The sequence below is a fragment of the Callionymus lyra genome, chromosome 17 (assembly GCF_982586985.1).
Source record: "Callionymus lyra chromosome 17, fCalLyr1.hap1.1, whole genome shotgun sequence".
Taxonomy (NCBI): Eukaryota; Metazoa; Chordata; class Actinopteri; order Syngnathiformes; family Callionymidae; genus Callionymus; species Callionymus lyra.
The window spans coordinates 149264-163751 of NC_141834.1; the positions used below are offsets into that span (position 1 = coordinate 149264).

Genomic DNA, 14488 nt, shown 5'->3' on the forward strand with positions numbered 1-14488 from the left:
ATGTATGTAAATATTAGGTTTAACCAAAAAAATGTTGATTTAAGATTTTTTTTAAAATGCTTTTACTTCAAGATAAACAGATTAGTTTCAAGAAATACATTGGTTTAAAAAATGTGCTGATTCCATGTGGGACTTCCTTTCAATGATGAAATCGGACAAATTCTGTAAAAATAACAAAAATTCATATATGAACCAAACAAAACAAAACAATAATGCTAAAGCCAATGCTCAAGTCAAGAGGCTCAGTGAATGTTGATATTTTATCTTAAGACTCCAGAACATCATGAGTTTATTCAATGTCAATATAATTAATTAAGTTGTTGTGCTGAACATCACCTTTTATAATCCTTTTAAATGTCAAATTCTTGCTCATATGATGCTACTTCATGAATTATGTAACAGTGAATTGACATGTTGTTACAGCGTCACACTTATGTTGATGGTTGTTTGCAAATAGCAGCAGTTTCAGGACTGACTCAGCTAAAGGCTTATATAGAGGTGGTTGTTTAAAAAAAATACTTTTTTTGATGGTAAAAGTTTAAAAAAAAAAAAAAAAAAATGTTTTTAGACAAAATATAAAAAATACTTTACCAAAAAAGCTTTATTTGTGAAGTATTTGTTTTATGGTATTTTGTCTAAAAACATTATTCATTTTTTATAAATGCGGTTTTTAAAGAATATTATTTTATTTTTTATATATGTTATTAAAATATGAAAGGCAACAAACTATGGATTTATAAACATTAACAAACAAAATCAAGATTTTTTTTTTCTCATAAAATTAAATTCAACAGAGAAGATTTACTTTTTCTCTGTGTGTTTATTTGTTCTTTTCATACCTCGAGGAGTTTGCATTTATATATATAAAAATGCATTTATATATATATATATATATATATATATATATATATATATATATATATATATATATATATATATACATGTCATATCTTCTTAAGCCACGAGATAACACAAGGGTTAAGATTATTTGCTTCGAATGAGTTAAGAACATTTTTATTTCTAGATTTTGTGTTAATTTGTAAAGCACAATTATAATAAAACTGTGTTTCTACCTAACATTAAGACAAAAAATGCTTAACAGTAATAACTAAGTATATAAGATAAGAGGCTTTCCGAAATAGACTTTAGGTTTCACCACAAATCTTGCTCTGATTGACGGTTTGTGTGACTCTCGTTATTACACTGTTTTGATTTCTTATTTTGGGAGAGTGAACGCTTGTAACCCCAGCGCCATTATAGGGCCAAAGCGAGAAGCCGGGTGGGAGTGTTTTCCGAGGAAGGACCGCACCTCCGAAGCTCAACCTATCACAGGAAAAGCCGGCATCTGTTCACTGAGCTGCTGCTGATATATAAGCCGACAGACCGAGCTGAAGCTGATGCAACACGGGCTGAAGATAACACAGCGGATCAAGAAAGAACTACTAAGAGAGAGGATTGGTCTTTTCATTGCAAATCTCACTAAAGTGGTAAGTTTGTTACCTATTTATTTACTATTCAGACAAAAGTATACAATTGACATTATATAGTGTCACCTTCTGCTCTCACTATGTTATTCAGGCTATTAACTTCTCACTTCTCAACGAGCTTTCATTTTTGTCTAGGCTGTATCGTTTAATAATACTATGAGTTACTTCTCTATGTGAAATAACGAACTTTTAAAACTCTGAAAATTAGGAAAATAAATATTTATAATAAGAAAGTTTATTCGTTGAAAATAATTACTCGGATTTTAAATTATTAATAACATCAAACACTTCGGATATCTTAATCTAAACATATTCCATGAGAAATTATGTTTTTTGTTTTTTATATATTTTTATTAGTTAATTTGGACGTTGTTGTTTATTATTAAGTTAGTAAGTACATTTTAATATATTGTAATACTACACTGTTTATACAATTTATTTATCGGTCAATTGGATTGCTTTGATCAATATATTCGACCAAAGATGTATTTATTTTATTTTTATGGCACATTTTTGTTCATTTTATTTATTAATCGTGTGATTTTTGTTATAAATTACACGATGATTTGGGGGTGTTGTCAATTTTGCACTGGTTCTCACCTCCCCGCCACGTTTTGTTTTCCCCACTTTGAGTCCACCCCCACTGACTGTCATCGGGGCCACAGCCTCGAACCCCCACCCCTCCATTATGCAACAGGCTTACGTTGCGCATGTGCTCTCTGCCCTTGCATGAGTACACGGTGTTTTGTTTTGGGGTGGGGGTTTGCGAGTGTTCATAACAAATATTTGTGCTTTAGATACACTGTAAATTCACTTATTTTATGCTGCTTTCTTCGAGTTCGTTTGTGTTTATTCTGAAACTTTGACGTTCGTATCCTTGGATAGACATGTTAAGTGTGAAGTGTTTTCGTCGTGCGGCCCCTGACTGTGATTGGCTGAGAGTGAAGGCAGGGCCATATAAAAATCTCTAAATTTTCTGGACTCTTTCTCTGTTTGCTGGAGGCTGTAGCACCGCTGGTGAGTGATAATAACGATATACACTTCGAGTAAGAGCCACTTTCTTATGTTTGGTCATTATTCTGTTTTCCGCTGCTGTCTTAACATTTAAGCTATAGCTTCAAGATTGTCTGTGAAGTATCGCTTCTAATGTCAAAAAGTATAAAAGGGATGCGCCTCAGTTTTCTACGTTTACTTAAAACATTAACAACGTTTGAAGTTTGTTCCGTTTATTTCCTCGTTAACCTGTCCTTGAATGCCCGTGAAGGCGCCTTCATGGTATCATAATACATGGTTGTAAAGGCGCACAGTGTTTGAATGGAGCTCCTGGCAGGGTACTCTTTATTTTGGCGTCTGCCAGATTTCTTTGGAAAGTCCTACAGCTGTTCCTTTGAAAAACTGTATGATTATTTTCCATGACCTGTGCTCAGAATTACGAGTTGTACAAAATGTGCTATTTCATCGTAGCTTTGGTTTTTTATAGAGACTTTATTATGACTTTATCTTACCTTATCGCATATTAGTTTCACATTATTGTGAGTTTGTTGGAAGCTCATAAAGTAAGTAAGTAAGTAATATTTATTTATATAGCGCTTTTCAAGACCAGGGTCACAAAGCGCTTAAACAATCAAAAACAATACTCACACTAAAAAAAAAGTACATACTTTAAAGATCAAGATAATACTGAGGTTTATCTATAGATTTTATTAAAGTAACAGATTGCCTTTAATGACTTTTTTGTTTTTCTTATCTTTTTTAATGTGTACCGTATTTAATTCTCTTCTGCAGGTACCATCATGCCTGTAATCAGAGCCCTCACAATGGTGGCCAAGCAGGCCCTGCTCAGCAACCCGGGTTGTGGCTGCCAGCCCCTGACGGTGGCTGTGCGCAACATTAGTTTCTCCCCCCGTCAGGTGACGTCGGACGCCAGCTTCCACTCCGTGTCATTCTCAGAGACGGACCACCCCAAAGTACTCATTACAGGTGAGAACCAGCTTTTCTGGAGACTAGTTAACCATTTATTTAGGTTTTCAAGGCAAAAAATACCTTGAGGTTTCTCTCGTCACGTCAAAGAGTCCAAATCTTCTCACCCTCGCACTTGATAGTGACTCAATAGGGTAACTGACATCAGGTCAGAACAAAATGTGATTGGCAGTGAACCAAGAGCAGCATGTTTGGCTCTCGAATCACGGAATGCCAGAAACTCAAGTGTAGGCGACAAGTGCTCTGGCCCGTCTCAGCTTACAACATTCCCCGGCTGGCGAGCTGCAGTCTCCATGAACACCCTGCTTAGCTAAACGTCTGTTTTGATGTGTAAATGTCTGCTCTTGGCAGGGGGTCTGGGACAGCTCGGAGTGGGACTGGCCAAATTGTTACGGTAAGGATTCCCACAATACCACCCCACCCTCTTCAGGTTGTTTGATGCATCCATGACAATTGCTGCTGCTCCACAGGAAGAGATTTGGGAAGAACAATGTCATTCTGTCAGACATCAGGAAGCCACCCAGCAATGTCTTTCACAGCGGTACGTTGAATGCTTTAAATCTTGGATGAAATGAATGATGCAGATACCTGATTGATTACTATTGATTATTTAAGCAGCACTCTTGATGATTATCTGTCAATCAATATGATCCCACTCGTATATCATAATGGAATATTGATTTCCAGTAAGGTTCCTTTCCTCAAGGAAGTTAACGGGAACATTCATCATTCTATTCATCAAAAAATAAATGCAACAGTTAAAAAACGTAATGAATAATATTAATCCATCATCCAAAAAATTGGATGATAAATTTGGGCTTACTCTGTACGATAACTAAAATTATTTCACCATTAGATTCACATAAGAATTTAAATTAAAACTTTCCTCTTTCAAGGCCCGTTCATCTACTCTGACATCCTGGACTACAAGAATCTAAGGGAGATTGTGGTAAACAACAGAATCACCTGGTTGGTGCACTACAGCGCCCTCCTCAGTGCAGTGGGGGAGGCTAACGTTGCTCTGGCGCGCTCTGTCAACATAACTGGTGAGAATCCTTTCAGTCTGGAATGTTTCTTTGGGGGATTTAAGACTTTTTTTTTTATTTTTATTTTTTGGGGTCTGTTTTGTCTTCAGGACTGCACAACATCCTGGACATTGCAGCTGAACATGGACTCCGTCTGTTTGTGCCCAGCACCATCGGTGCGTTTGGACCCACGTCCCCTCGGAACCCCACCCCTGATCTGTGTGTGCAAAGACCACGTACTATCTACGGCGTCTCCAAAGTGCATGCTGAGCTCATGGGAGAGGTGAGATGAAGTTTCCTTTTTTTTTAAAAAGGGTTTAATTAGAAAAACATTCACACCAGTTTTCTTTCACCCCATCAGTACTACCACCATCGCTATGGCTTGGACTTCCGCTGCCTTCGCTATCCCGGAATCATCTCAGCTGACTCGATGCCTGGGGGAGGCACAACAGGTGAGGGTGATTCAATCTTATGATTTAGGAGTAAGATATCAGGTTTCACCTGTAATAGGGGTCTAAATCTGTTAGCCCTCCTCTAATTTCACTAGTGTTGCGCAACCTTTTATTTTTAGTAGTACTTTAATTACTTTATGTGAATTATTCCGCTTGACTGATCGGCGGTTTTACTTAGGAACATTAGTTCAAAAGTCTAAATATTTTTTTCATATGAAATTTAATCTGTTCGTCTATGTAAATCTTTATTTTGTTTACCAATTGAAGCTGTTTCTACTGATGCCGACCATAAACTAGCTTCATTATATTTATATTATGCCTATATATATTTTATGAACCTCACTTTATCTTTTGTATTATTTTCCTAGTTACAAAATGTATAAAATATGAAAAGGTTTACTTTTGAGGATCTTTAAATAATATTATTGATTATTATATGCAATAAAACTGATTGAGAATGTCCTTTCTCTATTATTTAAAGTTTTCCCAGCATATTTAAGCTTCTTTTAATTGTCCCTTTTTTTTCTTCTGGCTTGATTGCCCCTCATAAGGATAACAAATCAAAATGTGATCAAAACAAATTTTACCAAAATAAATAATGTTTCCTCAGATTACGCGGTACAGATTTTCCACGACGCCATCAAATCCGGCAAATTCGAATGTAACCTGAAACATGACACCAGACTTCCCATGATGTACATCGACGACTGCCTGCGAGCCACTCTGGAGGTGATGGAGGCACCTGCAGACACACTCTCTATGAGGACTTACAACATTAACGCCATGAGCTTCAGCCCAGAAGAGCTGTCCCAGGAGCTCCACAAGCAAATGCCAGAAGTTGAGATCACGTACGACGTGGACCCTGTTCGACAGGCCATCGGTAATTGCACTTTTTCTAGTACATTTAGTTGACCTTAATAGACCTGTATCTAATTTTGGAATCTTCTTTGCAGCTGACAGTTGGCCCATGAACTTTGACGACTCGAACGCAAGAAGGGACTGGGGCTGGAAGCACGACTACGACCTCCCAGAACTTGTCCAGACGATGCTCAACTACCTGAGCACGGACCAGCGCATGGCTCGAGCCAACTGAGCTCACCTCTGTGCTCTCTGTAAATATTGTAGGGAATGACCAAAGAGACTAGGGAAACGTGCTGTGTACATAGTGATTCCTACAACTCGGTGTCAAAATCTGAAGACTCTGCTTGTCTGCCATGTGTCTGATACACGTTTTGCAGAATGTAAAGATCAGTGTGGGCTTGAGCTCTTTACTGCTGGAGATGTAAGGGCGGGGCAGTTTGTCAAAGGAAGGTCGTGGTATCATCAGGGTTAACCATGAAACCTGCTTTAGGCAAAAGTGTGCAAGTGTTACATGGTGATTTGTGCTTTCTATCTTATTCTTTAACAATGCAACTTTGTATTTGCTTCAACTAAAGAACCCTCAAGTCATGCCAAGAAACATTAATGGGTGAATACCTTGAAGTCAAGAGTTGACAAATGAGCAAAATCACAAACGGCAGTCAGATGCAGCGTTTGACACAGTATTTGTAGTACAGGGAAAGTATTCTGATGATTTCTTCTCGCTATTCCACTGAACTTTATTTATTTTCCATTTTGTGAATGTGTTTAACGCTAGGGTTTCTGTATTTTTTGTGAAGGAAATTGTTACACAAAGTCACTTCAAGTGTGCTCAAATGAACAATTGTGAGTCTTAGCAATGTCACATCATAGCTAGCTTTGACCATTAAAGTTTTGTTTACAGCTTCAGTATCATTTTTTTTACACATGAGTCATAAGTTGAAATGGGATCTGAGCAACTTTTCTGTAAATTCATGAATAATAACAGGTTATCATTATATATCATTATCATAAACATGAATGTCTTCAACATATTAAGGTCTCCAGAGGATGACGGGGGACCTCAGTTTAAGAGAAACCCTCAACAAAACATAAAATATTAACCTGTAAGTATCACATTTTAGTGACAAAAGTCCTTTAGTGAAATGGCTAATTAAGTTTAGAGTTTAATAGGAGAAAAAAAACAACTCCAGTAAAGATATCTAAGGTTGATCCCAAATCTGACGAACTGAGGTCAGTTTTTTACAAAAATTAAATCGCAAACTAAATTGCGCGTATGAGTTGTATTTAAAAAGTTGGATATAAAATCTGATAAAAAAAAAGTTAAAGAGAACATTATGTGACCGTCAAAAAACAAACTTATTGGAACAGACTTCCATTTTTGTTTTTTTTGTCGACGTGGAGATTTTTGCTCCCGCTGGCAACTTCTTTGGCTCCACAACTTGGAAAGTAAAGGAAATCTGCATGTAAAAATATTGGCTTACATAATATGCGGTTGAGTCACATGAGCTCTGAAACCCAAATATCATCACAGCTTCCACTCATCAGACTTCCACTTTCATATGAGTGCTTGTTTATTGTATAAAACATTTGAGTTTCTACTTTAAAACATGTTTGTCAAAGAAACACATGAGAAAAATATTGGAATGATTCTATAATTATTAACAAAAAAATATTTAAGTATCAAAATTGTTTTTGTATTTAACTATAATGTCATTAAGATAAAGATAAAAAAAACTGACTTAACGCTTTAAACAATGATGAGACTTATATGCGAGAATTCCAGTTCTCTGTCTGAACCCTATCTGAATAAATAATGTGTTAGCTTGCTATTTCAGGACAACAGATATGAAAAGGCTCAAGGCCAGGCCAGCGTTCACTCCTTCAGAGTTTGCACACGTCCAAAATGCTGCTCCCTCCTACTTCTCTTTCCTACAGAAGTATTGAAGAATAATACAAGAATAATATTTTAGTAATAGAAAATATGATAGCATAATAACCTTTTCCATCTATCTATCTATCTATCTATCTATCTATCTATCTATCTATCTATCTATCTATCTATCTATCTATCTATCTATCTATCTATCTATCTATCTATCTATCTATCTATCTATCTATCTATCTATCTATCTATCTATCTATCTATCTATCTATCTATCTATCTATCTATCTATCTATCTATCTATCTAATCTATCTAATCTATCTATCTATCTATCTATCTATCTATCTATCTATCTATCTATCTATCTATCTATCTATCTATCAAATCAATTAATGAGCCACAGAGGAGCACTTCAACCAGGGCTCAACCAAATGAGATTATAAAGTGGAACCTGGTGGAAAAAAAACATTCCTCAAGCAAGCTCAGAGATGTTTCTTCATTCTCTCTTCCAGATACTCAAATTGGTTGACCTTATATGCCCTGCCTTGCGGCAGGAGGGGAGTTTCACTCTGGCCTGACATCTCTCTGAACAGGTCCTTGGAAATGGAATACCAAATGTTAAATGTGTAAAAATGTATCTAGTTTTTTTCTGTTAAAAACAGTTGAAAGATATTTTATCTACAGCAGACAAAAATACAAATAAAATATAGCTTTTAGATATTAACTCATTATTTCTCATTAGAATGTTGTGTTTGTTCTGGTTTTATCCAATTTCCTTTTAATATATGGGTTTTCCTTCATATTACATGACAATCTTTTCTCTTCCAACGTGTTGCTCCTTATCTATCAATTAAATATTTAATTTCAGAATTTTGTTTTCACTTTTTGATTCAACTCTAACTAAATATCCTTATCTGGCTGGTTTTTGTGCAAAGAATGTGTTCCTGTTTTTGCATCTTAAGTTTAAAATAACCATACGGATCATACAGTTAAATATCCTTTCAAATCTTATATTATTTGTATTTTTTAACTTCTAAAAACAGAACCGTACAAAATTATTTTTCAAAGTTAAGAGTCTGGAATAAACAAAGTGAAGGCTTTTATGTTTAAACTAAAATATCCGACTGTTTTGAATAGATGAATGTGAGGTTTGTGTAGTGTACTGTTGGAACATGTATCTCAAACTGTTCCAAGAAGAGGCCCTTCGGTTGAAGGAACCTGTTTGATGTTGCATTTAACTTTTTTTCCTGTTTCTTCTTCTCTCTAAAAATGTTGCCAGTTATGTAACAAACTTGCAGGCCTGCTGCCCCATTCCCCATTGGGCCCCATGCTGTAATAAGAGTCTCAGAGTCTGGTCCAGGCGGAAAATGTGATATAAAGACTGGGTGAGGAAGGAAAGGGGGGAGGGTAATGCTGCTAGACCGACAACAAAGACAGAAAAAATGTGCAGCTGCATATGGCGACATGTTTCTGTAGGTTGAAGGCTTTTATTGGAGCCTTGTGCACCACAGAAAAAGAAACAGAAGCAGTAAAATACAACCTTTGTTCCATTATTTTTTACACCTAAAAGGAACATTTGGAAATAAGAAAATACATTGTAGCCTGATTTTTTTCGAAAAATATACACCTGACAGTTACGACACACACGATGGTTCGAGTCATTCCTAAGGGCAAAACAGTATCTCATACTTTTAGTTTATTTTTTTATTTCAATTAACGGTATTCTGGATGGAGCAAATTTAGATGTACACACCACAATCACTTTGCACCTCAATTGTGTCTTTGGTCAAATGTTTTTTTTTTCCTAAGTAAATCACCCTGGATCTGTGGTCCGGCCTTTAAATCAATCTCCATAGATTTATAAATGAAACCCAAATTCAAGTTATATATTATTAATCACAATAGTTTTTTCAATAAACTTTAAGCTTCAACCATATTTATACAAAATTACACAGCAATGTTCATCACCGCTGGTTTTAACTAAAGGCTTACTATAGCCTATAGGCCTATTTTAGGTGAAGAAAAATAACATTTGAATTACAGATTCTTGGACACATTTGAAAAAGACAGAAGAGCTATAGGAAAAGTAATATGAAACACAGCAAGAATCACTATCTTCCTTCTTTCTGTCTTTGGTACAAAATATGTGTTCTGTGTTTGTATGTATTAATCTGGGTTTCATACATTTTAGTCAGCAATTTGGGATATTTTTCAAGCTTTTTATCATTTCTAGCTTAAGCCCACATTTAATAAATATTAGGAAACATAACAATAAGCTATGGCTATATGTTAAAGAATTGATGTTGCTTTTATAGTCTTATCACAATAAACATATAATCATGACTACTGTATCTCACAAAAAGCTTATCTTACCATGCAACCTGTTATAACCGCGTTCACTGACTTATACAGAAAACCGGTTCTAGCTGGCTGCATCCAGCAACATAAGAACAAACTATATGTATCTGAGTGTGTAATAATCTGAGCTATCGAATAAAAAGGCAGCAAAGAGCGGAGAACAACAGTGGTTTGGGACGAGCCGTAAGAAACGCCTCCACTCCTTGCTGGTGGTAAATCTAGACACTGACTTTGTTGTTATTCTAACACTTTTTCTGTTCTCATTCCGATTGTCTGGGAGAAAATCCCTGACACTATAACTAGTTTACATGCATTAGCTAAGTTTTGGTGTGACTTGAATAAATGTTCTCGCTCCAGTCTGGTTGGCAACAGTTCGACCAAGAGATCCCAGTCGATTGTTTGGCAGCTCTACACAACCCTCATCCAGGTCAGATCACTGATACACAAACATCTTCAGTCAAGTCAAACCACTCAATCTGAATCTCTGTGCAGTGAACCAGTGAGTGGGAACCTTTGGCTGAACTCGTCTAGAGTCTTATGAATTAAAATGTAGATCACTTGCTAATTAAGATTCACACTATTTGACCCTTGCTCTTTTAACACCAAATAATCCTAGATAACTTGGAAAATAACTAATGGCAAGAAGGTTGCCGGTTTGCTTCCAGTTCCAGAGGGAGGCAGCTTGTGACCTTGCTGTGTGAAATGTGTATGTTCTCCTCGTGTTGCGTGGGTTTACTCCGGGCACTGCGATTTCCTCCCACAGTCCCACAGAGGTTGATTGGAAACTTGGGGAATTTGTCCATAGGTATGAGTATCTGTGTTAATGGTTGTATGACTGATAATATGATAATAATAATGAAAATCCAGATATCAAGTAACATTTTAACATTATGTAACATTTGTTTGAGTTGGTTAATGTGTTGATTTGTATCTGCCGGAGCCTGACATTAACAATCACCTGAAGACTGCCAATTTAAACTTTATCTTATCAACTGATAATTGATGCTTAATCAATGAGTCAATGAGTTAAATTTTCATGCACTTTAAAATTGTATTTGTAGCGCAAACCATTTCTCAACATCTTTAGAAATCAGGCGAAACGAAAACATTAAGACACCTGCTAGCTAATGCACAAAAATGTACACCAAAACAAAGAAAATGATGGTTAACAATATTGCTTACCTGCCTCAGGTGAGTGGATGTTCCAGTCCAGTGGAAACGTAATAAAAAACAAACAAACATGTTATTCCTCAATCATTGCAGATTCATGCACAAGCACCAGGGATGTAGTCATATTGTATAAGCTATTACCACAGATTTCCTGAAATATTACAGACTTGCCACTAATTGGATTTTTTTTTTTTTAAAGAATCAACATTTTTTAATTGTGTAATAGGGGAATCAAAAGGGACATTAAACTTAAATGTCAACCGAAGAAAAATTAGCACAGCAGTTTAGTTCCGTTTTTTCTAGGTATGTACAGTATGAAATGCACGTTAATAACGCAATTTGGCATTTGACTTTTCCCTCCGAAGCAACCACTCGTTTTCTGTTCTGAACAACGTTGTTAATGTCATTGTATATTAGATAGCGAGTAGGAGTGTTGCTTTCTCTCTTTCGTTTGAAGCACTGTGGCGCCCCCCAGTGGCCTATCGACTGCCATCACGTGAGGCCGCACTCCGCAAACGACCGCGTCTATTGCTAAGCTTACGGTAAAGACGCTGAACGCTGAACGAAAGTCGTCATAACGCATATCATATTTCATTATCCACAATCTGATTCATAACCTCATAGGTATCCATCCTTCATTCAGCCAATGGAAGTCTGGAAACAGAAAATTCCAACTGCTCCAACCGGGACATGGCAATTTACGGTAAAGACGCTGAAAGCAACCAGAAAGCGTGAGACTATTTGAAATGTGTTTTTGTCACGCTATAAATTAACAGTTATACTGTTTTGTGTTTTTTTTTTATTCAACCTGATACAGTCCTGTCCTACTTTCATTGTACTAAATGATTATAACATATGTATTTGTATATTTTAACGAAATTGTTTTTGGGTATAGCCAGTAGTCCCTCGCGCCCCTCAAGTGGGCACAGGACAGGGACATGTAAGAGGGAGGACCTAATTCCTGTCCTGGCCTCCCACCACTGGCTGCCTGTGCTTTTTAGAGTTCATTTTAAGACTCCCTCCCTGTCCTACCATCCCTATCATCTCCGCTTGCATTACCTGTGCATCAACTTTGTTTTTTGTTGATATTCTGTTTATTAGTTAATTATTTACGTATTGTTTATTATTTATTTAATTTTGTTGATTTTTTTTAATTATTATTATTTATTTTTAATGTCCTTTCATTGTCTACTTCATGGTTTGCATCTGGGGTCTGAGAGGACTACAATTTCATCTATGCGGTTTTTCTTGCGTACATGTATATTTGACAAATAAAAGAACTTGAACTTGAAGATTTTTTTTTTTTTTTTGAATCCTTAAAGCAGCACTGGGTAGTTTTGGGTACCTAAATATTTTTGTTCTAAAATAACTTGTAATAACACATCAACTTAAAACTAGTTGAATGACTCATATACCTTGACTTGAGTTGTTTTGTGTGATTTTTATTTCCACTGTACAAGTTCTTGGGGATGGTGTGAACATGCTACATATCGCTCTGGTGTGGTGGGGGTAAGAGGGAATTAGGATACAAAAACAAAGTCTAGGTGAGTGCTCATGGGAAATGTGGTCTCTCGTCGGGTTAAACACTACCACTTTAGTCCACTGACGTCGCTCGACTAAAAATCGAATAGAGCTGCTTTAAATGGCCTTGCCCCGTCGTACCTCTCGGAGCTGATCCACCTTCATGCGGCCTCATGTCGGCTGATCAACTGCTCTTAGTAGTGCCGAGATCCAAGAGGAAACTCAGAGGGGACAGGGCTTTCTCGATTGCTGCGCCCCGTAACTGGAACAACCTGCCCATGAGTGCCAGAGAAGCCCCCTCACTGTTCATTTTTAAATCTCGTCTTAAAAAACACTATTACTAACTTAATTACTTATATTCCCTGGCTTTTAGCACAGCATGAGACTCTGTAGCGGTTTTCGTTCCTTTAACTTGTTTTATTTGGCATTGTATTATATTAGTGTTTTTTTTGTTTTGTTTTTAGAATCCCTTATTAGTCCCGCGAGGGGAAATTCAACCATTCACACATACTGATGGGAGTAGGCATGCACACTTGCGCCAAGTTCACCATCAGGAGCAATCAGGGTGCAGTGTCTTGCTCAGGGACACAACAACACAAGCTTGTCTGGAGCTGGGATTGAACCTGCAACCTTTTGGACTGCAGGCAACCACTCTACCATCTGAGCTATGTCACAGTTTTTTAACTGTGAGATATTTTTATGTTGAGTTGAGTTGAGACCAATACAAATAAATTATTTAAATTGTGATAGTAGGGTTATAGCGGAAATGTATGTTTAATCTACAACTCTGATTTTGAGGTAAATGTAAAAGTAATGATCTTTATATACTCATCATTGCATGTCAACATATAATGACTGTACATACAGTACATTTTCTCCAAATGTTCAGGGATAGTAGTCAAGGTCATCATGGATCATAATCCAGTGAAATTTCTTACTAACCTTTTAAGGTTTAAAAAAATATATAATTTAAAAAAACTGTTGTCGTTGACATATAAAGCCTGTACATAATAACCATTTATTTCAAATTTCTACATTAAAATCTCTCTAAATTTACAGTGATGTAAGTCAAAGTCATCATGGATCATAATTCAGCGGAATTTTGGACTAACCTTTTAAGGATTTAAAAAAATATATAAAATTTAAAAAGTGTTGTCATTAATAAATAATGACTGTTAGTAATGATCATTTATTTCATCTCACCACATTTAGAGGGATAGTAGTCAGGTCATCATGGATCAGAATTCAGACAGGGGAATTTACAAACCATTTAAGAGTTTCATTATATGATATTTAAAATAAATGTGTAGTTATTGACATATTATAATGGTATTACTTTTAGGTTTAAGATACATCACCCGCTATAACCCTATTATTACAATTAAAATTATTCTAAAAATTTAGAATATTTTCAATAGTTTGTAGTTTTGATCAAAATAAATAAATAATATAATCACTTAATAATAATCATTCAATTAAACGAAATCGGAATATAACTGTAACAGATTGAATTAAAAAAATCAAACATTATTTGTGTTCATTCATTTTCGTGACAAAACAACTTTGTTTGTAGCGTTTAGCACATTTACCGTACGCTTAGCAATAGACGCGCAAGATCTGAGGAACAGATTTTTTTTCTCAGCTCGCGGGCTGACGTGATGGCAGTGCCTATTGTCAAAAATATGTGTTTGTTGAACACCTAACAACAAAACTACGACCTGACTAAAAAGTACACAGACGTTGGTTCGGCA

At 36.1% G+C, this 14488-nt stretch overlaps 1 protein-coding gene across 1 annotated transcript; it reads left to right on the forward strand.

The window, feature by feature from the left end:
* The first annotated feature begins 1373 nt into the window (after positions 1-1373).
* tdh (L-threonine dehydrogenase) lies at positions 1374-6705 on the forward strand. The gene is made up of 9 exons (XM_087812574.1): positions 1374-1487; positions 3273-3467; positions 3819-3861; positions 3938-4008; positions 4364-4513; positions 4603-4775; positions 4854-4944; positions 5555-5824; positions 5898-6705. Exons 2-9 carry the CDS (start codon positions 3281-3283, stop codon positions 6035-6037), a joined length of 1125 nt encoding a protein of 374 aa, XP_087668700.1. The 5' UTR covers positions 1374-1487; positions 3273-3280; the 3' UTR covers positions 6038-6705.
* Positions 6706-14488: the final 7783 nt, after the last annotated feature.